General features: G+C 48.3%; 2 protein-coding genes across 2 annotated transcripts in view; one reads left to right on the forward strand and one right to left on the reverse strand.

Moving 5' to 3' along the window:
- LOC142362677 (uncharacterized) overlaps window positions 1-22,607 on the forward strand; it is a 220,464-nt gene that overhangs the window by 87,978 nt on the left and 109,879 nt on the right. The gene's annotated exons all lie outside the window — the stretch shown is intronic.
- LRRN1 (leucine rich repeat neuronal 1) lies at window positions 889-20,966 on the reverse strand. The gene is made up of 2 exons (XM_075432935.1): window positions 20,798-20,966; window positions 889-4,486 (listed from the first exon to the last, which is right to left on the reverse strand). The coding sequence occupies exon 2, from the start codon at window positions 4,252-4,254 to the stop codon at window positions 2,104-2,106; it is 2,151 nt and encodes a 716-aa protein (XP_075289050.1). The 5' UTR covers window positions 4,255-4,486; window positions 20,798-20,966; the 3' UTR covers window positions 889-2,103.

The following is a 22,607-nucleotide window of genomic DNA, read 5'->3' on the forward strand; positions in this document are numbered from 1 at the left end:
GGAAATTTTCCATTAACATTATAAACAAATACAGGAGAAGGTAACGAATAAATGCTTTCACCGGGCTACTTCTCCATGATCAAAAGAGACTTGCCTAATCCCACCATCTAATTGTCACATCATTAAAAATGTATGAGATCTCATGAACATATAAAAGATTGTGTATAGCAGCATAAGTACTTGATTTAAATGCATAATTAATCACTTCACTCAGCTTTACGTTGAAATGCAAGATCAGCAAGGCATGTATCCAGGAGACCTACTGAAGTTTTTGCACCAAAGCAGCTTATTAGTGAAACTATGCTGATAACTTTTTGTTTTTAGACAGTTGACTCAAGGGGAAAAAGAAGTTTGAAGCTAGTTGTAAATTTTGGGAGGGGTCTTTGATACATTTGAGAACCTAGTGAGTTAAAAAACATCAACCAACCTCACGACCCAGGCACATCCATTATTTTAACAATTAACTTTTACTTACCAAGAACGAATTTGGTATGTAAAAACACGTAAAAAGTCGCACATTGACAGTGGTCATAAAGTGTAGAAAATTCTGTGCTTGCTGATCAGGTGCCTGTTCCCGCTGTAACCGCGTGCTTCCCCAGGAACCCACCCTGCTTGGGACTCCTGGGCAGGCCCCGCGCTCAGAAGAGAGAACGTACAGAGCTTCTGCAGGTTCCACTGTAAATTATGCATTTATGCTATACCCAGTGCACACATGGAGGCACCACTGCTTTCTGAGGTTTTGCACTTCCAGCAATTAATTCAGTAAAATGCTTAAGAGTACCAGTTAATTTTAAGCCTGTAAACAATACTGTTCAGTATTGGACTCATGCGTCTTCTTAGTTTTAGCTACCTTAATTTCTGCTTTTGAAGCAACATTAATCCAATTCACTTTTTATTTAAAGTGTCTGCCAGGATTCAATTGTTTTATTTCAGTTTGGTAGCACTGAGTTCTGGGTTTTTTATGTCCTAACTGATCATAATGACAGCTAAATGTCAGCTTCATTTGTATCTCAGCTCAAAATGTAAACAGAAAAGTATACAAAAAGGACGACGTTTTATTACACACTCGCTGAGTTACTTTTGCTGTGTACCTTACGCCAAACAGTTTTGATTCTGCATGTGACTTACAGTCCAAAGGCTGTACCCATACATTTTTCTGATTAGATGATTTTCAATATTTTGCATCTAGTGCAGAGAAAACACTGCTATTAAAATAAATGCATTTAAAAAAATGGAACTTTGTTGAAACATATTTCCATCGAGAAAAAAGCCACAGTATTTTTATATAACATTTTGGATATATTTTATGTCAAAACATGATCACCAGTCAAACTAGTGACATCTAAGCCCAATACATTATCGTGACTTCTAAAAGAAAAAATCAGAACAAAACTAAATAGCCATGTGTTGGTGATTTAAACACAACAAAACGCTAGTATTCTTCAAAAGTGTCTACTAAATAGAATAAAAAGAATAGGAGAACAATTAACATTTAGTCTGTTACATTAAAAAATTGGATGTACATATTTCTATTGCCTGTTAGCTTTACCTAAGCCCTCTCAACTACTACAAAAATAAAAGGAAAACTCATTGTTCAAAGTCAAAAACATTCAAATCAGTTGATACAACGTTACAGTACAGTCAACTAACATCATTCAGGGTCTCCTTTTCTCGGCGTCCGAGTCCTCCGAGCAGTGTTGCGAACCCAGTTCAACGCAGTTTCCAAACCGTATGTTAGCTGTGCGAGCTCCTGCACCTACTGATGGCTTCAGAAGAACGGCGTTGTGCTACTTTTGAATCGCAGGGTAACCCCAGCCTCCCGGTAATTTTATTCAGCACTGTAGTTAGAACAGCATTGTTTAGCACAATAACTAAAAAAAGGAAAAAAAAAGAAAGAAGAATTGGAAGCTAGGTGAAGCTGCCATTTGTGTCAAACAATTGCGATACGCTATACTAAAAAATTCTGAAATATCCACCTGTCCTCACCGCTCTGCCACAAACTAGCAAAGTCAAAAATACAAAAGTCTTCAACTTCTCATTTTTGCAGAATAAAGCAAAAAAGTCTTTGTGCTCCTTACTACCAGAAGCAAAATATCCTCTGAGTTACCACATGTAATAGCTTCTGGATGTGTCGACTTGGGTCGGCTTGGTCTCTGCTGAACCATCCTTGTCTTTTTCACTGTCACCTTCCCAGAGATTAATAAGTGGAGGATAGAGCTCATTCAGGGGGATTGACGAGGTCTTTTGCATATATTTTTTCAGTGAGTGGTGGTAGTTTTTTCTCTTAAATCTTTTTGCAATATAAACAGAAATGGAGGCGAGGCTAATGACAGCAAACATGGATCCCATTACTGCGGCCAGGGCCGTGCTGGTTTCCTGGTCTGAAATATCTAGCGCAAAAGCGGCATTTTTTGTCGTAACGTTAACGCAGGACTTCTGTGTTTGCTGGTGGATATTTGACACCGTCAGACACACTTCATAATCTGTAGATGGCTGTAAATGCGTGAGGTTGTATTCATGCACATCAACCGGGACCCTCGCAGTGTACGTAATGTGAGGGTTGTCAATCTTCATAGTGGCCGACGACCATTTTAGATTGGAAGTCATGACGTTGGAATTAACTTTCCAAGAAACTAAAATCGAATGCGATTCGGCTTGCTTAACGTAGATTTTCAGAACCTGGGTACCATCCAAAAGCGTCCCATTCACCCGGATAGTAGCGACCCTCGTGTCAGCCCCTTCTATGTTTTGAGCAACACAGGTGTACCTCCCGGAGTCTTCAACCTGGATGTTGGAGATTTCCAAGGTGCCTTCACTACTCAGCTTGTATTTGTCAGAGAGGCTTTCGACAGTGACTTTATTGCCGAGAGGAGTGACCCAGTAGATCTCTGGCTCAGGTTCTGCCATGGCCCGACAATCTAAAAACACTGTCATGCCGATGTCCAGGTTTAAGTGATTTGGAAAGGTCTCGTGAGAGATCATTGGAAGACACTGTTCATTTGAATCCTGTATTAACACTTCCTTCACCTGCTGTCCTCTGTATTCCGGAGGCATAGCGCAAAACATGGACAGAGGTTCCATGAAACGGATGTTGGTTTTGTTTGAGTTGATCCAGTGGATGACACAGTCGCACCTGAGCGGGTTACTGTGGATACTGATCTCGCGCAGGTTCGGAAGGGATTCCACCGTCTTTTGGTAGACTGCATTCAAGGCATTGTTGTTCAGCATCAAGCTCTCCAGGGCAGGAACGTTGCGAAATGCCAAGCGATGTATGTAAGACAGCTTTGGATTGTTGGTGGCTTCAAGCTTTGTGAGTTCAGGCAGGTTGTCCAGTGCATACCTATCAACAGAAACCAGTTCTCCCATATTATTGATTCCAAGCTCTTTCAATCGGAGCATATTTTTAAAATCACCTTCTTGAATTTTATGAATCGGATTTTTGTTGAGATCCAGGAATTTCAAATTTGGAACCTTCTCAAGTGCAAGCTGAGGAACTTTTACCAATTTGTTGTCATAGAAGGAAAGACTTTCAAGACTATCCAGACCTACCAAGGCATTGCCAGGAATGTCTGTGAGATACATACCTGCCAAAACTAGACTCCTTAAATTGGAGAGTGGTTTGAAATTCATGTCTAGTATTCCAATCACTGGATTTTCTCCGATCATGAGAATCTCTAGGTTAGGAGTAGAATCAAACCAACGGCTATCAATAACCTTTAATTTGTTGGAGTTGAGATGTAATCTCAGAAGATTCTTCAGGCCAGAGAACGCATTTGCAGAAATGCTGCTGATCTGGTTGTGATTTATATATAGCTCCTGAAGGTTGCAGAGGTCTTGCAAGCAGTAGTCAGTCATCTCCGTTATCTGGTTTTCCTCCAGGTGCAGAGTAGTAAGTTGAGTGAGATTTGAGAGCCCCACATCTTTGATACTGGTGAAGTTGTTCTGTGAAAAATCCAGTTCTGTTAAATTAAACAGCTGCTGGAGTTCATCTGTGGTCTTTGCAATGTTGTTGCTCTGTAACAGAAGGACTTGAGTGTCACTGGAAAGGTTGCTGGGGATTTTTGTTAATCGAAGGTCATTGCAGTCAACGGTTGTGGCTTCCCTGTAAGTTGACTGCGGTGTAAACCATGGCCTGATTTCACACACACAAAGCTGTGGACATTCGTTACTCTGTATGGAAGACTCAGTTAATGAATTCATTAACAATTCTAGCACCAACTGGCAAACCGTTAAAACGACCCTAACCTTCGCCATGCTGCTCAGCTAGTGAGTTCGGCTCCCCCGCCCCTCAAAACAGCAAGAGATGCAGAGGGCAGTTTGTTAGCAGGCAGAAAATGTAAAGCTTAGAGTTCAAGGGGAAAGGCTTGGACATCCAGAAGGTGCAAGATGATTTTCTGAGTTTAGAGAAGACAAGAAATGGTCTGAAGACTCTCAGCTGCTCCTCTGTGTTCCAGAATCTTCTGCAAATCAGCGTCTGAAGATGTTCCTGAAAACAGATGAGGGTATATGTTATGCTCATCTCGTGAACAGTTCATATATTAGTTAATTACTTCATTCTTTAAAGAAAAAATATCTGAAAACAATGGTTATTTTAACATTCATCCCTCTTACGAAAACCGTGATTCTGGTATAGTTAAGTTAGGTGGGGTCTGGAGCTCTCTGCTGCTTGGGATTTGCATGAGAAAACTCTCTGACAGTTCCAGGCGAGTGGCTGTAACCACGCACGCAATCACCTGAAAATAAAACTTCCCGCTGTCTTCCAGCTTTGCTCTGCGGTGCTGGTTCGCAAGGCTTGAGAGCTGCCGAAGGTGGAGGCTGTGCTTGTGAGCGCAGCCGGGTCTGCGCCAGCCTCAGAGCGTAACCCAGGGGCAGCCGGGGGCCAGAGCTGCCCCCGGGGCCCGGGCTGCCGGCGTGGGGACTTCAGCCTCGGGAAGAGGTTGGTTTCTAAGTCCCACGCTAAATGCGTACGAACTTCGCCAAAACTCACCCGAGTTAATCACATCGGTTCCAGATAACAGATTTAATCCAGCTAAGCACCAAACAATAACAGTAATTTTGATTAAATGAACGTACTATCCTTATTTTAGCTGTCCGTACCGCACTGTGCATCGCACCTGAATCGTTTACCAAAATTCCACATTACTGTGTCAGCCACACAAACTGTATCTTTTAGCCTGAAGTCACTCATGCAGGAGTACATCTGGGTTAACCCAGCAGCGTCCAGCGTGCCTCAGAAGAGCAGCTCTGTCGTGGGTCTTTAAGCACGCGTTCAAGGCCAGTCTAGGCTCTCAGTAAAATCTGTCTCCTTCGCACTGTACTGAAGGAGTGAGCCCCAGGAAACGGCTCGTTATCTGCGGAGCGGTGACCGCGGCCGTGCAGAGCGTGGGTGCAGCGCCGGGAGCTTCGGGGTGTCTCTGAACTGGGCTGCCAGGACCGAAGTGTGTCGCCGCGGCGGGGCTGGCGCTGGCGGGTCCACAAGCCCTGTGTGCTGCCCACGGGGCGCTGAGCCCACAGCACGCTGAGCCCATGGTGTGCTGAGCCCACGGTGCGCTGAGCCCACGGTGTGCTGAGCCCACGGTGCGCTGAGCCCACGGTGCGCTGAGCCCACGGCGCGCTGAGCCCACAGCGTGCTGAGCCCAGGGTGCCCTGAGCCCACAGCGCGCTGAGCCCATGGCACGCTGAGCCCATGGCACGCTGAGCCCACGGTGCGCTGAGCCCACGGTGCGCTGAGCCCACGGTGTGCTGAGCCCACGGCACGCTGAGCCCACGGTGTGCTGAGCCCACGGCGCGCTGAGCCCATGGTGTGCTGAGCCCACGGCACGCTGAGCCCACGGTGCGCTGAGCCCGTGGTGTGCTGAGCCCACGGCGCGCTGAGCCCACGGCGCACTGAGCCCATGGCACACTGAGCCCACGGCGCGCTGAGCCCACGGCGCACTGAGCCCATGGCACACTGAGCCCACGGTGCGCTGAGCCCACGGTGCGCTGAGCCCACGGCGCGCTGAGCCCATGGTGTGCTGAGCCCACGGCGCGCTGAGCCCATGGTGTGCTGAGCCCACGGCACGCTGAGCCCATGGTGCGCTGAGCCCATGGCACGCTGAGCCTGTGGCACGCTGAGCCCGTGGCACGCTGAGCCCATGGCACGCTGAGCCCACGGCGCGCTGAGCCCACGGCGCGCTGAGCCCGCGGCACGCTGAGCCCACAGGGCACCGAGCCCGCGGGCGCCGGCGGTGAGGTGTGCCCCCACAGTGAGCACCCAGGGACAGTGGGTGAGACCGGTTGGTGCCTGCCCTCGGCCAGCTCCGAACGAAGCACAGGGCACGCACGAGCAAGGCACGAGACGAATCCGAGTAAGGATTTACCGAGCAGACCTCTCAAAACTCGAGGCGACGCTGTAGCTCTCGTGCTCTAATGACTGCGGCTGAGACTCCTCAAAGAAAAGTTTGGACTCTTTGTGTAACTGAAACAGGCCGGTTGCGCTGCCTCGGAGACGGAGAACCGACCGGTGATAAACTGTAACCGCAGAAAGCAGAAAACAGCTTCTTTGTCAGCCAGAACGTGGTGAGGCCTCACCCTAGTCAAAGCCCACAAAAGATACTTCTGTATAGAACAGTAAAACTAAATACAGCTTTTAAAAATAGTTTTAAATCAGTGATCGAGGTAGTGACCCGCCTGGACAAGGTCCTGTGCAGCCTGCTCTGGGTGACCCTGCTTCAGCAGGGGGGTTGGACTGGGTGACCCACAGAGGTCCCTTCCAACCCCGACCATGCTGTGATTCTGTGATTCTGTGAATGCTGTTTGTACAAAGCTTTTACTTCAAAGTCTGGTCAGCATATTAAATAACGAAATTCCAGTATTCTGCTTCAGGTTATGATATAATGCTAGAAGGAGAACACACCAAATATCGCTTACATTTTGGCGTACTGCTGTTCGTTCTGTGGCTGTATCTTGGAGGAGGGGAAACAGAACGTTAGCCAGAGTGCATCTGACCCTGCTGAGTGAGATTTTTCTCTCTGGTAGCTGAGACCTGAATGAGAGATGAGAAGACCGTGCTGGAGGGGGGAAAGCCAGATGTAGAACAAACATTCCTTCTCCAATAACTTTCGGTACGTGCTTCCGAGGGGATGAGGAGGAGGAGGTCCACGCCTTACAGAGCTGTGGGCCTTAATGGTGTTCTAGTACTGGTTTAGCTCTGATGTAGTTGCACGAATCATGTAATACTTTAAAAATGAAACTGCCCAAAAAAAGACTTCAAAGGGTCTTTTAAAATATGTCGGAGCACATCTAGATTTTGAAAAAAAACCCCACCTAATTCGATCCTTCCTTTGCTGAATATTTATATCCTCTTACTTGCACATTACAGTTATTGTTCATCCTTGGTGAGAAGGCATTTCTGGTTTTATGGAATAGAGCTCTGGGTTTATGATCACTGTAGACACATGATTTTACAAGTTACTAGTGACACTTTCTCTTCTCTAGCTATTTTCTACTGCAAATGGATTTAATTTTCTTTACCTGGAAAATATTCTTTAGAAATGACCTGCCCATTACTGTCTCCAGTGTCCCCCAGCCCAGGGCAGCTTGGATGAAGCTGTAAATGAAAATCCAGTGTAATCAAAAAGTAAATTCTGATCGGCTCCCCGCAGCCCGGTCCCTTTTAGCGCTGTGCTTGTGCGAACGGCAGCCCAGAGGCCCCAGCGCGAGGGAAGAGCCAAGCCATGGACTTCTGCTTTAGCTGCTGCTTACGCTGTAAAACCCCATCCGACGCTCTGATAAAAACTAGAGGCAGCCAGCTGTTACCAGTGAAAAAGTGCGCTGCGGTTTTTTATAGAGTTAGATAGCAACGGCGGCTTTTGTTCTGCCGGTTTTATCTGTAGATGATGTGCTTGTCCGTGTCGGCTCCCGTGCTGGTAAGCAGCAGCTGCCGGCTCTCCGAGCGGCCGCCAGCTGCCGTCCCTTTGGCCCCCGACGTCTCGGCTTTCCAGTCTCGGCAGCGTTGGCAGGACTGGTCCCAGACACCTCTGCGACATGCAGTGTCCGAAGGAATAAAACAGAACGACGTTTTTCGCCGGGAGACTGCGTTTCTTGGGTGTTAGGCTCTTCTCGGGTTCTGAAGTCCGAGCTAGAATTATAATCCCATCTTTCCAAACAAAAACGAGACAAGGTATGTATGTGGGAAATGTTGCTTTTTTTTTGGCGGATAAGCTGGAGAACAACCAGGTTCTGCACACCAGGTCTGTGACAGTACGGGGCTCCCAGTAGCCACCAGTGCATAATCACCAGGCCCGTTCGGACAAACCGGGGAGGGCTCCTGGCGAAGTTCCCAGCTCTCACTGGAACCAGGGAGACGGAATTGAGAAGAATTTGGGTGTGAGCATTGCCCCTTTCCTGCTGGACACCTCAGCGTTTTGCCCAGCAAGATCCTTCTTGCATTAACTTGTTCTTTTTCATACACAACAAACACAGTACGTCCCTGGTAGCCAAGTGCAGTCCAAGCCAAGGACAAGTCAGGGGATCAACTCCAAAGATTTTGGCTTTTGAAGGCCAGGAAATGTTTCTTAAAGAAACACCAGTTCCAGAGCAGCGGCAGAGCAGTAGCTCCGGGCTTTGTGGATGAAGGGAGAATATCAGTCCTCAAACCCTCCCTTAGGATGGAGTCGTAGCACAAAATCTTTTTTTCTTTCTCAAAATGGCATTTAATATGGGTCACGTGCCTGGTGGCACTTCTTTTAAGTCTGTGTGAGAAATTTCTTTGAAAAATACTGGGCGGGGAAACTTCCCCTAAACATTAAAGGGGTATTAGACCTTTCTTTTGGGAGCTAATGAGCTTGTCAAGGACAGGTTTTAGCATTCTCTGCCTTCCCCCTCATTTATTCAATTCATCTTTTGTAGCGTACTAAACCACTACAACAGTCATAGCAGCCATTAACTTGATATCAGCAGAAATAATGGTTAATTTTATAGGAGAGATATGAAGAGAATTATTTTACTAGAGGCTAAATAAATGCATTTTCCATAGCACCCCTCTGTACCCAGTGCATTAAGAAACCGCATTGCTGTCAGTAAGCAAACCCACGGCGGCTGGCGGGGATGTCAGCTCGCTCATGTTTCTCGTGGGCAGAAAACGTGAGGAGCACCGTTCCTGTGCCTCCCATCCTGGAAACGCAGCGGGGAGGGTTTGTGTAGGGCTTCCCTTTCCGGCTAGCCTGCAAAAACCGCTTCATGGTGAGAATTTGTCTGGCCCCAGAACTCGCAATGGGGGAGTATTTGGTTACGGAGCAGCAGGTCCTTCACTGCAGCACTCGTGTGGGGTGGGAAGAGGTGTGCGCCCGCAGCCGCGGCCTGGCTGATGGCTGTCCGAGTTTGTCCAGCTGTACGTTGAAGAACAGGACACTGAAGTCCACAATGCAGCAAGAGGAGACGATGAAGGGACAATTACCTTGCTAACTAGAAAAAATAGATGTTAAACGTATTTTCATGGTCATAGGAAGACGAGGTGTTGTCATTTCCATGTCATTGTCATTTTAGTAGAGACAACAGTGACAGGACCAGGGGTAATGGTTTTAAACTAAAACAGGGTAGGTTTAGGCTGGATATAAGGAAGAAATTCTTTACAATGAGGGTGGTGAAACACTGGAACGGGTTGCCCAGAGAGGTGGTGGAGGCCCCATCCCTGGAAACATTCCAGACCAGGTTGGACAGGGCTCTGAGCACCCTGATCCAGTTAGCGGTGTCCCTGCTCGCTGCAGGGGGGTTGGACTAGATGGGCTCTGGGGGTCCCTTCCGACCCAAAACTTTCTATGATTCTATAACTATATCAATGGTCATTATTAGAAATTGCTGAAAAAAGAAACAATACAGTTTTGCGCATGAATATTTGGATGTCTGTTTTGAAACAGCGATGCTAGCACAGAAAACCTTCTCTCTCTGCAGTTAAGTGATTCATTCTTGCAAAATCTCTTTTTTATTGCAAGTAGCATCAGCACAGATTTTGGTTGGCAGCCACATGTACTAAATGTGCCCAGGTAAAAGTTTGATCAGACACATGCAGAAAATTACCTCGGGCTAAGACAAGCAATTGATTTTGCACTTGCTGTGAGCCAGAAGCCCGCACTGCACAGAACCGCAGCGCCCACCCCGCTCTCCACAGCACCATTTTCAGAGATGGAGCCGAAGTAATGTAGCTAGTCTTTTGGAAAATTGTCTGTTGTGCTAATGTTCTGCTAATGACTCGTGCAGCTTGCCTGTTCCCCCGTCGTCACCGTTTGTGAAACCGCTGCCATTCAAACACCCTCCGTCGTCGGTCAGTTCGGGAGAACTTCTCCTGCGCTGCTGCAGCCAGGGATGTGGTGGGTCACGAGGAAGACACACACTGGGCAGCCCACCACCCCTGCCCAGGGACTGGGGCGTCGTGTGATGACCGAGTCTCGGTGCCGAGATGTGAGAACTGGTGAAGCTTCAGCTGGAACATAGGAACTTGGGTTGAGTTCATTGTGGTCAGGTTAAGACAGTCTGACAAGTTTAAGGAAAGGATATTGTGTGTATGTTGGAGGTAATGAGGGACATGCTTTGCTTTGAGCTTCAGCGGGGCCTTTGCAGCTCTGAAGCCCCCTTTTCTACAGAGAAAACCCGAGCTATTGGTGCCCAAGCTACGGGTGAGCAGTGACCTCCGATCGTGCTTGAGCAGGGGGAGAGGCATGAAGTACTGCCAAATGAGCGTGTGCATACACCCACGAAATCACACGAGTAAGCACAACACAAAACATGGTCTAAAATGTTGTGTTACTAAAATCAGGTCTTGCTCACAAGCATCAGTGACCTGGTACCTCCTAGAGAAAGAGGCTGGACTTGGACTTCAAGTTTAATAACCAGGATATTTACAGCTAACCTACGAAATGGGCTCCTCTCCCAGGAATCAAAGGTACAAGTGCAATGGACATGGATGTGTTGGAGCGGGTCCAGAGGAGGCCCACAAAGATGATCCGAGGGCTGGAACACCTCTCCCACGAGGACAGGCTGAGTTGAGGCTGTTCAGCCTGGAGAAGAGAAGGTTCCAGGGTGACCTTAGAGCAGCTGCCAGTGCCTGGAGGGGCCTGCAGGAAGGATGGAGAGGGGCTTTTCACAAGGGGGTGTAGTGACAGGACAAGGGGAACAGCTCTAAACTCAAAGAGGGCAGACTTAAACGAGATATTAGGAAGAAATTCTTCCCCATGAGGGTGGTGAGGCCCTGGCCCAGGCTGCCCAGAGAAGCTGTGGCTGCCCCCTCCCTGGCAGGGTTCAAGGCCAGGCTGGATGGAGCTCTGAGCACCCTGGTCTGGTGGAAGATGTCCCTGCTGATGGCAGGGGGGTTGGAACCAGATGATCTTTAAGATCCCTTCCAACTCAAACCATGCTGTGATTCTATGAATCCTGTCTATTTAGAAAAATATTGAGGAATCACGCCTGATAGTAAGCCTTTTATACTGAGGATTTTAAAGTCTCCGATGTCATCGAGAAATAAGCTATTTACAAGCCTGAGTTGTGTGAAATACAGAAAATTCAAGCTGCAAGTGATGCGAGACGGCTGAAACAGCACACCAAAATCTGAAAATGGGAGCTTGTTATTAAAAGTAAAGACAGAAACAAGGGCCTACAGGACACGTAATAATGGTATGAAAGCTTGAAAACACATCCTTGGGGATTTATAATGTTTAAGGTTGGGGTTTTTTCCCTGCAAATAATGCCTGCTTTTTCTTCTTGTCTGTACACGCATTCCATCAAAATAAAATCAGTGCTTAATTTTAGGGAAAGCTCTGGCAAGAAGGCAATTTGCTGTATTTTAAGACAACCTTAGCATGCTTTATCTCTGCTCTTTTGAAAAATACTAGTCTTATCTCCACAGAAGAAATGCAAAGAGCATCCTATTCATAATGCTTGCACTGCAGAAACGGCATATTAAATCTTTAAAATTCATAGTTTATTGGGGTTTATTCTTAAGACTTGCATCTGATACAATGTTTTTCATTAAAATACGGAAGTAAATTTGCAGGAGAGAGAAAAATTCATTTCATTCATACACTGATCTCGACTACAAGGCACTAGATACCATGCAGAGAAAGGCTACTGTATATTGATGGCCCATCAAATCAACCATGGAATTGCAACCCAGCTTCTGTCATCTGTTTGAAAATCTCTTGCAAATTACCACTAACAACTCATATTAGAAACATCAGGAATAGTAAGTGCTTTCCAAACAGTGGGTTGTCAAATTATATAATCTGATTGTTTTTTCTTTCCTGAAGAAAAACCTCATAAAACCATTTAAAAGCCTTGAAAAGCGGAAAGGCCAGATATGTTTGTACAGTAGTAATATTCTTACGTTAGAAACCCAACTTATTATCTGCTTTCTTACTGTGTGTATTTCCATGAAATAGCTTACTCTTGGGACAATATGGGCCCATGACTCGAATTTTCCTGTCCTTCTACACAGGGTCTGTCCCTGTTCAGTATGAAGGTGGTAGTAAAGCTTGTCATTCATTCGATGGAGAAGAACCATATCCGTGATTATTATCCTCATTCCATGTAACTACCAGCTAAAATGATTGGACTAGATCAGCTTTCCCGACAGCCGGCCAAAGAACTTCCACCGCCAGGTGAACAGGGGGTTTCGTGAGGCCGTCCTCGCAGCTCTTCCCTTCGCAGTGGGACACGGGACGCCTGCCCGCAGCTGGCGGAGGACAGACCGCCGGGGAGGCTCTGCCCTTGCCACCTGTACGTGCCGTAACACGTTCGTAGCCTTCTGTATATTTTAAACGCCAGGGAGAATTTAAACCTAATTGGTTTTAGCTTGTATAGTGCCTAAACTTTACAGAGTGTAACTAATTTTGGAAGACCCCTTCCAACTATTTTTTGCCTATAGTCTGCCTGCTGGCTGAAGAATGAAAGAGGAACGAGACTAGAGAAATACTGCTTTGTCTTCTGCTCATATTTGAAGAATAGAAATGGGCTTCAGTCTTGGCATGCTCAGAACCACCTGGAGGGACCTGAGCATCTTGTTGCCCATGGGGGCACCAACCTGATGAGGATTTCATACTGGAACAACTCAGATAGTCTCTGCTTCTTACTATCTATCAAAATCGGTACAGTTCAAATCAACATTTTAAAAAAAGAGAAACAGCTCCAAAAGAGGAACCAGGGCATTAAGACATTGGGTTGAATTTTGGAGTAGAACTTCCTTTTTGGTTTTTCACTGCTCTCAGAGCCAAGGCAGCTTGGCTAGTGGAAATGAAGCATAATGATGACGAAACAAGGAGCACATGAGAAACACTTTTAACCATGAGAAACGTGGATGCCAGAATTCCACAGGATTCTCACGAAGCAACAGAAAATCCTCTTCCTCTCTTTTTTTTTTTGCTGACTGGCTTTCAGGCAGTGTGCTAATTTTGCTTCCTACACAGTTCTAGATCAAACTCCAGTTTTATGAGTCATTCAGGATCCCCCACAGTTGGGAAAGACACCGGCGTGTAAACCATAAAGGATGCCAAAAACCCTGTGCTAGAAATGGTAGCCAATAAAGAACAACTGAACCGAGTCAGGATCTCGGTATGTATTTATAAGGTCAACGTGATAGCGCTGGCTGTAGGAAATGTGTAAGACTTGTTATTAAAAAGATTCTATGTACGCATGTGTGTGTATGTATATGTAATAAGCCAGCTGTCTACAGCTTCAATTGTTTATCTTCAGGCAAGAAAAAAGAGAATTCTTTTTCCGGTCCTTGTTACACTCTACTTTGATAATTCCGTTTCCTGTGGCTGTACTATGTGTTTAGTTTTCAATTATTAGTGATTAAGTATTAAACTGTATTTTACTGTTAGCCTACATCTATATCTACGCAGTTTATACACATAGCCTGCTTACAGAGACTTTAGTCCTTGGAATAAAATAGACTTACATTGATTTTTTTCTAGGAGTTCTATGCTTGCAAGATCAAATTCTCTATTTCTGAGCTATATTTACATAAAAATGTTAGTAAAACTATATATTGAATTGACTGATACGGAGACACCTTACTGTTCACTCAAGACTGTGAACATACCAATAACAAAATAAATGGATTTATCATGGGAGGTGCTGAGATCTCATAGAAAGGCTGTTAGCACCAACACAAAGACTTGGAACTCAACCAAGTTGAGACAGGGTAGAAGTAATTCCATTAAGTGGCCGCAGGTTTGGTTTTGGTACTACTCTGATCTAAGGCTTTACTCTGATCTAAGAAAAAAGTCATTTTCTCTCCAGTTCAATAGCTGTATGACATGACCTTCCCCTACCCCTTTTCACAAGTCTTTCCGTGCTTTTGAATGGGCTTCGACGTGAAGTTTTTTCATTTTTCTGAAGACTCCCTTCTTCCATTCACAGCTGATGCCCCAACGTACCATTACGCTGTACTGAGAAAATACACGTCTGGTGGAGTCTATGTTTTCCATCGTTACTTCATGCCACACTTGTTTAAGTAGTATTGCTTGGAACGGAGAGCAGGTCACCTGCCACGCTGTCAGGAAGGGAAGGCCCATTCAGCTGAGAATGGGGAAAATGTTAATAGCCTATATTTAGCTATTTCTCTTTATCTCAAGTACCACCTAAATTTTGAGACCAACTTTGTTTTACGCGGAAAACAGATTGCAGTCTTGCTTTGAGAAGTTCATGAGGTGAAGAGAGAGAAAAATATGTCGTATTTAATGTATTTGTATGTTTAAGAATAGACCTGCGAATTGTTCTTTTCGCTTTACTCCTCGGTCTTGTCATGGCAAAGTCAGCAGTTTTTCCACGGATGGGTTTATTTCATAAGTGCTTGCAAAATGTAGAGGTACTAAAATTGCTGCCTATTGCAGAAAACATGGAAGTTACTTCTCTCACAATTTGAAGTTATTGATGCTTCATAGATAAAGTCTTTGCCTAATTAAGGTGATTCATTGGGGCACGGTGATGTTTCATTTCTATACACTAGACTCGTTTCACTTGGAGGGGGCAGAAAGATAGAGGAAAACATACTTGCCAGTGAATTTATAAAGAACACTTATCTGGTTTTACTCGGTGCCTTATTCTATGACAAAACCATTTTAAAGACCCGTCTTCAAGTGACTATTTTAAAACTTTTCTTTTTGCAGCTGGCTCACTCACCTGGCTTTCATCTATGGGCAAAATAAATGATTTTTACAACGTGTTTGCCAGTCGCTGCAATGCCTGCTGTGAGTGGTGGATCTCCGTGACTGTCAATATTTACTCTGTTTCTGTTAGAGCGATGGATCATTTGTAATTTACAAATTTAGCAAGGCCAATCAGTAGCTCATCTGCATCCTAGTAATTATATGCAAAATATTAGCAAGGTATGCATTTACTAGGTATTTTTGGACTTAATGAAATAAATCATACGATGCATGAAATAACAGAAAATGTAGGATTCGTTATATCAGTGATAAACACTTTCAAATTACAAAAAGACAATCCAAGCTTTGATTGATATTTTATAAAAAAATGTAAAGTGTTGTTCTACCAAATTTTGGACACGTTCTGTAATTCTCTCTGAATAACTTTTTTACGTGTTTCTTAGAAGTTACTTAGTCTGATTCTTCCCCGTGTTGCTGCCCATCCCCTGGGCTCGGTCCAGGTGGCCCAAGTCTCCTGGACCACACACAGACACGGGAGGGAGCTTGGGCTGCCCAGGGAGCCGAGCTGGCACCGCGGTGCCCGGCCGGGGAGCGGAGGTACCCTCTGCGGTGCTGGTCCTGCCGCTGCAGTCGGGGTTAGCAGGAGCTCAGCGTGAACCCAATCTTCACATAAAGACAGACTCCAAAGATTGCGTTTTGCTCGGCGACTCCAGTTACGCTGACTGTACAAAAGCATTATAAATCACATAGAACCCGGCATTGAGGAGTATATGATATAGCCGACTCCAGGATGGAGTAGAAACCCAGGGAACACTTCCCATGATCTGGAACAGCCCCATGTCTTCTCCAAACCATTAACGTTATCTCTAAAACCTGACTGATAAAATAAGGCCGAGTGACCTCTGGTGAAATACTCCAGGGAAAGGGACGACGACGGCAGTTATGGAGATGGAGATCTGGGCTAACTGCACCGTCACTGGTGGAGTCTCTCCAGTTTTGAAGGGTGTTTACTGAACTCAGGAGAACCCATCTTTGGTCTCAGCCTTAACCTTCTAACATCTTTGGTACCAAATATGCGTTTATGAAACCAGAACGTGGTATTTCTGGAAGATAATAGTCAATACACGCACAAGGAGTGTCAACGTACCAGACGCATCCTTACAAAAGTCCCCTCTGTCCCAGCGTCAGCCATACCGTTTTTCAGTCCTGCACTGGACTTTCACACCTCCTCCCTGTCTACTAAAGCAACTCTCTTGAGACGAAGCCAGTGACTCCCAGCTGACGATGCTGGGACGTGCCTGGCCAGGCCTGGGGGCCCGCTGGGACCTCCCCGCTGGTGGTCCCCAGGGAGACGGGGCAGCGATGGCTCCCACCCGCAGCGGTGGAGAAACGAGGCGGTGGGCAGATCCCGCTCCCGGAGCACCATGGCATGAGGAGCACCAACCCGCCCTGCCCCCAGCCTGGGGCTCTGCTCCTGTCCATGCTCCAGCCCTCTCCGCACCAGCGCTGGAGTCACCAGCGAGAGGCAAACCCTGCCAAGTACCTTCACAGGGGCTCGGCTTCAAAAAGTGGTTGGGACTCATGCTCTGATCAAAGCTGACAGATGCATAAATTGCTGGAATCACCAGGGTGGGTTAAATTAAATACCTGGAAATGAGATGCTGACAATCCCTGAAACTTCTACATAAAACCCATAAGTAATCTCTGCCTCCAGTGTTAAACAGACCGCTCCGGTTTGCGAGGTGGCCAGGGAAAATATTGTCCTGTGCTAGCACGGAGGACCAAAGGGCAGCACCTTCGGAGACAGAGTTACGTAGCGAGACCGCCGTACCAAATGAAATACGGGAAAGAGCTGTTCCTCTATCGCACTTCTGTGAATTCTGGACATTCTCAATACAGCGTCCTGTTAAATATTGCAAGACCGTTACTTACAATTGCTTTGCCCTGTCACTCTTTAAGCTAAAAGGAAAGGAAAAAAGCAAGAGGTATCTACTCCGTCTCAAACCCTTGATCTTTAGAAACTGCGCTCCAGTTCAAAACCAGGTCCCGTTCTTTTGATGCTTCAGCTAACTGGAAAGTCAAGAAAATGCTGGCTTGTATCACCAAATTAAGAGCTTACGAATTACAGAAACATTTTGCAGCAGAATTTAGGAGCAGGGACTAATTCTTTTCCCACTGATGCCAAAGCCTTCTACAGTCTTCAACAGGAGGAGAATTAGGCCAATACAAAATAGGCCAATCCAGTATTTTCCTTCCGTGCCGTATGTAGAAAAATGAAAGACGACATCTAAACAGCGAAACAAAATTTGAATAAAGTTGCAGGGCTTTAAGCAGCAAGGAATAAGGGAATGCGGTTTCGAAGAACTTTAATGTGGGTACCTCTTAAACCTGTACGGAGGCCTGGCTCTGTCCCTGACCTGGTGAAGTCCGTTAGTGGAGGACTTAATTACGCAGCCCCGGGAAAAGAATGAGACTGGGAAAACCACTGGCCAGCTCAAGCCCATCCTCAGCAGGCTGTTCCTTACCGAAGCAGTCCTTTGATTTCTCTGTGCCGAATTTCAGCGCTCCGGGTCTCAGAGAAACACCGTTACTTACTGCTTCATGACATACAGACCTTACCAGTTCCTGAGCCCGCCCCGTGGTTCTCTTCACTCCTGCCCGTCTTCCTTCCCGTAGCGGGTACGCGTTACTTGGAGAGACGGAACTGAGCGCGGGGGTGCTCCCCAGTGCGCTTCCCCGGATTCCCGCAGATGCTCCTGCCGGAGCAGGCATGGTGGGGGCTTCCTTCCCACCCCCCCGGAGCCCCACAGCCCTTGGGAACCTGCCCAGCACAGCCGGGAGAAAAACTATTTCAACTCCAAAGTCCTGTTTTGTGTTTTCCTGTTTCGTGCTGCGAGTCGTGGTTAAGGAAGATGCGCTCTGTACGTGCCATAGCATTTAAGGCCCGATCCTGCTCATTCCTGAACTGCTCTTGACTGGAGCTGACGATTCCTGGGAGCATCCCCCACAGTGGCATTTCCAACGGGGAGAAGACGCGAAAATCAGCTGTTGTGAGGCTGAACTGCAGGTTCCCTGGCGATCAGCGTCAGAGAAACAGACAGGAGGAGAAACGGATTTACGTGCTTCCAAAAACTTTACATAGATTTTCTTCGGTTCTGTGTCTACAAAATGTCTGCCAGGAAAAAAATCTGGCGCTTGGCAGGATGAAGCCTCACACGTGTATTGTTCGGGTAACTATGGTAACCTACAAATGCCACCAGTGTTTCCATTTCATACACAAATGAGGGGACAGCTGTGGAGACCACATGTCTGCCAATGGAATAATATATGTGAACTGGGATGGCTTGGTCAGAAAATTACAACTCATTTATATTAATCAGGGCTTCAGAGAACAGCCACCTCCGTAGTTACAAAGTGCGCCGTAAAAGAAAGTGATTTTTATTGCTGAAAATGTTTGGCTCCCCAGCAAATGTTTTCAGCATCTTGCTACTTTGCTGGTTAAAAAAAAAAAGTAAAATAAACGCTGCTAACAACCAGTGCTCTTCTGTAAACGTCACTTAACTTTATTTTCTTTGGCTTTGTCTTTTTCTGATGCCTGATCCTCGTCTGAGCCAGGGACAAAGCCCGAGCTGGGACCAGGCACGCTCCCAGGCGTTCGCCTGGGGAAGCAGCAGTTCCAAAAGGGGCAGAAATAACGTGGCACAGAGCTCTAACCCACCTACCAAAGTAAAAAAAACCCAAACCTTTTTCACTCATTGATAACAGAAATAAAAGCTTCAGAACAATTCATACAAGAAATGAAAAACAAAATTAAATTGACTTGGAGTTTATATGATCTCTAACACCACCAACAAAAAATCCGTAGACGCAATAATGCAAATAAATCACCTTTTCAGTGAACACTGAGCTACGGCAGCTGCAGTGCCGGGAATACTTGGCTGGGGTTATGACTCACCCGCGGTGCTCGCAGCGTCCCTACCGAAGGCTCACCGGGAGCTGGTCGCTGCCGCCCGCCTCGGCGGCCGCAGCCCGCGGACAGACAGACAGCGGGAATACGGCACGCCGACGAGCAAAAGTTTTCCGTGGCTCCCGCAGTGCCACGGTGCCGTACGGACGCGCGACAAAAGGCTGCGGCGTTCCCTCCGCGCGGGCGGCCACCTCCGCGCCGCGTATGTCCCCAGACACCGAGGAAACGCATTTATGGTACGACGATGAAAGCCTGGACTGGTGCCGATTTAAAGGCTCCCAACTCCTCCACCGCTTGGGATCCAACGCGCATCTGAGCGGTGTTAAACCGGGGCTTCCCACCCCCCGAGCCGGACCCGCGCCTGCACAGTTGCCCGAGCCCTGGTTCATCGGACTCCACAGAAGTTTCCTTCTGCGGCGTAAATTTGGATGCGCTCAGCATTATTCACGTCAATTTAAAAAAAAATAAAAGTCACAGTTAACATTAAAAAGTTTTTATCCTTTTGTAATCTATACAACTCAGTACAAACCCCTGTTTCCTTTAATAATCAGTTAAGATTATTCATATCTGTTGGAGATGAATGGAAAATACTTCATAGTCGTCACACTAACTGGTCTAATAAAGGCCAAAATGCCCACTAAGATACATAATTTTATAGGGACTACGTGAAAATTTTATTCCAGTAACTTTTTAACTGTCAAGGCAAAAGTTACCCTCCAGCCCTCGCAAAGCCCCAGCGTCGCTGTTTTTGGGCCGAAAAGGGCAGGACACGGCGCGGCAGGGACAGGGAGGTGGCCGGGGCAGAGCCCGCGGTCCGGTTGGCCGCACCGGGGCAGCTCCGCGCATCGGGCGGCCGCTCTCCCGCCTCTTAAATTCATTTCAGTTCCAGCCTTTGGGGTGTGCTTCGGCCGGAGCCAGCAGCCGGGACCGATGCCCGGTGCGACCTCGGGCACTCGAAGCGTCGGTGGGATCGCCCTGCGCACGGCCGAGCGACGCTCCACAACAGGTTCAGCGTCCTGCTGGGAGACGCCAAGCGCGCTTCACGGGGATCCTGCCGGGAAGAGGCTCGAAGGCTCACGGACCAGGTGGGACTGAAGGGATGGATGGATGGATGGATGGCTTGGGAACTGTCACGCAGCTCCGGGATGAAGAATACCGGCATCCCGGGTCTGACCACCCGCCCGTGGACCACGCAGCCTTCCACCCCGAGTTCGATGCTGCCGCTTCTCCCGTCGCCTCCCGGGAGAGCGCACCGAGCCAGCGCCGAACAACTTCAGCCGGGCAGCCGCGGGCCGGCACCGGCCGGGCTCTCCCCTCCCCGAGGGGCTCCGGGGACCCCTTCCCCCGAGAAGCGAAGCGGCAGCTCCCGGTGGCGGGGGCCGGGAGCCGCGCCGCCCGCCCCGCCCCGCTCACACTGCGCCTTTATGCCCCTCTCTGAAGGGCTTTTGTTACCCTGAAGGCTCCTTCTCTTCTCGCCCGCCTCCGGCTGAATGGAGCGGGCCAGACATCTGCCGGGACCCGCTCCCATCTGCATGCAAATCGGCACAGCGAACCGGGGGGGGGGGGGGGGGGTGGGTGCCGCATCCCCCCGGAGCGGAGCGGAACTTCCCCGGTTCGAATCCCCCCCCCTCCTCCCCGCAAACTTCCCTCCCTCCCGGCCCCGCCGAACCCCCACCGGGGAGGCTCTTACCGGCTGCCCGCGGCGGCCGCTCATCCGAGCTGCGGGATTGATTCCTAATTAATTGATTCTTAATTGATTCGTCCGTTCGTTCGGGAAAAGGGGGGAGCGGCGGCAGGGGGATGCGGCTCCGGTACCGGCCGCCCGCTCTCTGCCGCCGCCGGAGCACACCTGGGTAGGCGCCGGCGGTCAGCTGATGGGCTGCGCTCCCATTGGACGCCCTGCGGGGGGCGGGGTTGCGGGAGGGCGGGGCGGGGGCGGGGACCCGCCCCCGCCCCGCCCTCCCGCAACCCCACCCCGCCCCCTGTGGGTGAGCCGCGCCTCCCGCCTGCAGGCTCTTGCCTTGCGCAGGTCTTCATTAGGTTTCAGAGTTAACGCAAGTTTCTCTCTCGCCTCCTTCGTCAGCGATCTTAGTTTGGAGTTACCGCCTCCCATCGGGGCGGCAGAGCAACCCCTCGGAGCTGAACGAGGCGTTCCTGGCTGGGCTTGACGCCAAAAGGCAGCTGAATTTTCGGCAGCGGTATAAAATCAGCTTCGCTTCTTACCTTTAAATCTCTATTTCCTGTTCAGTTTGTTATTCCCTTAACCAATGGAAGAGCAAAACGTCCCCAAAACGGCCTGGTTTGGCCGAGCGCCGGGGCCGAGGTGTGTACTGGGTACAGTCACCTCCTCCCCGCACAGCCCAGCTCCGATACTGGGACCGGTGGAGTTTGTCTGGTCGGCGTTCTGGGAGCGCTGCAGAGCTGCGTCGTTTGGTGGGGGTGCTGACTGGCAGTTCGTGTCAGTCTTAAAATTCAAGCTTCTAGAAAGGTACTGCTACGAAAATGCCAGCTTCATTTAAAAAAAACCCAAACTTTTCCTTCCTTCTGATTGCGTAGAAAAGCGTGAAAGGCACAAATCCGATGGACCTGGAGCCCACATGCAACCAAAAAGGAGGCAGAACATAATAAGCGTGAAAATTTTACAGTCTTGAGCTGGTGTCTTCGTTTCTAGGCAGTTTTCACAACACTGAAACATTGGGACATGGAGATTAACAAATCTCTCATTCCTGCAGGCTACAAAGGAATATTTTTGGGCAGTGAAGAGTAGCAGAAGCCGTTTTCCCCCAGCCCGGTATCTGTGGGGCAGCCGCAGCTCCAGGATAGCTGCTGCAGGGCCTCGTGGGCTGGGGGAAGGGTTGCGCTGGAGGGGAAGGGGAGCAGATTTTCCTCTCCGTGTGTCTCCCATGAGCTGCTTGAGGTGCAACCCCTGAAAATGCTTGCCCATCAGCAGTGTTCACGCAGATCTGAGTGCTCTCCCAAACACTCCTGCTCCAGTGGCCTGGAAAAAGAAGGTCCCAGGAAAGTGTGAGATTCGCCACCGTTTGAGCTGAACATTGTCCTTTTTGCCTGCTGTAGGTGACCCTGCTTCGGCAGGGGGGTTGGACTAGATGACCCACAGAGGTCCCTTCCAACCCCTACTATTCTGTGATTCTGAGATTCTGTGGTTGCCTCCTTGTTCTCATCTTCTCTCCTTCCGTGCCCCCAGCTTCGTCCCCTTATTCCTCCGTTCGCGTTGCGTTCCGCTGCTCTCCCGGTTCGTCTCCATCTCCACAAGCCTTGCGGAAGGAGCGTGGTGTCTGCTGCCGTTGCCGTCTTCGCTCCCCCGCTTGCTGCCCCGTGCCTGTTTGACCGGCAGCCCTGGGACAGGGACCCGTCCGCTGGTGCGTACCCCTGCCGTGCCCCGCACCTGGGGGCCGTTACACCTTTAAAAGGGTCTCAATAACTTACGTTGAGTAAGAATACAACAGTGCAGCTGTGGGTGACCTGCCGTGCATGTCACT

This window comes from Opisthocomus hoazin, chromosome 11, assembly GCF_030867145.1.
Source record: "Opisthocomus hoazin isolate bOpiHoa1 chromosome 11, bOpiHoa1.hap1, whole genome shotgun sequence".
Taxonomy (NCBI): Eukaryota; Metazoa; Chordata; class Aves; order Opisthocomiformes; family Opisthocomidae; genus Opisthocomus; species Opisthocomus hoazin.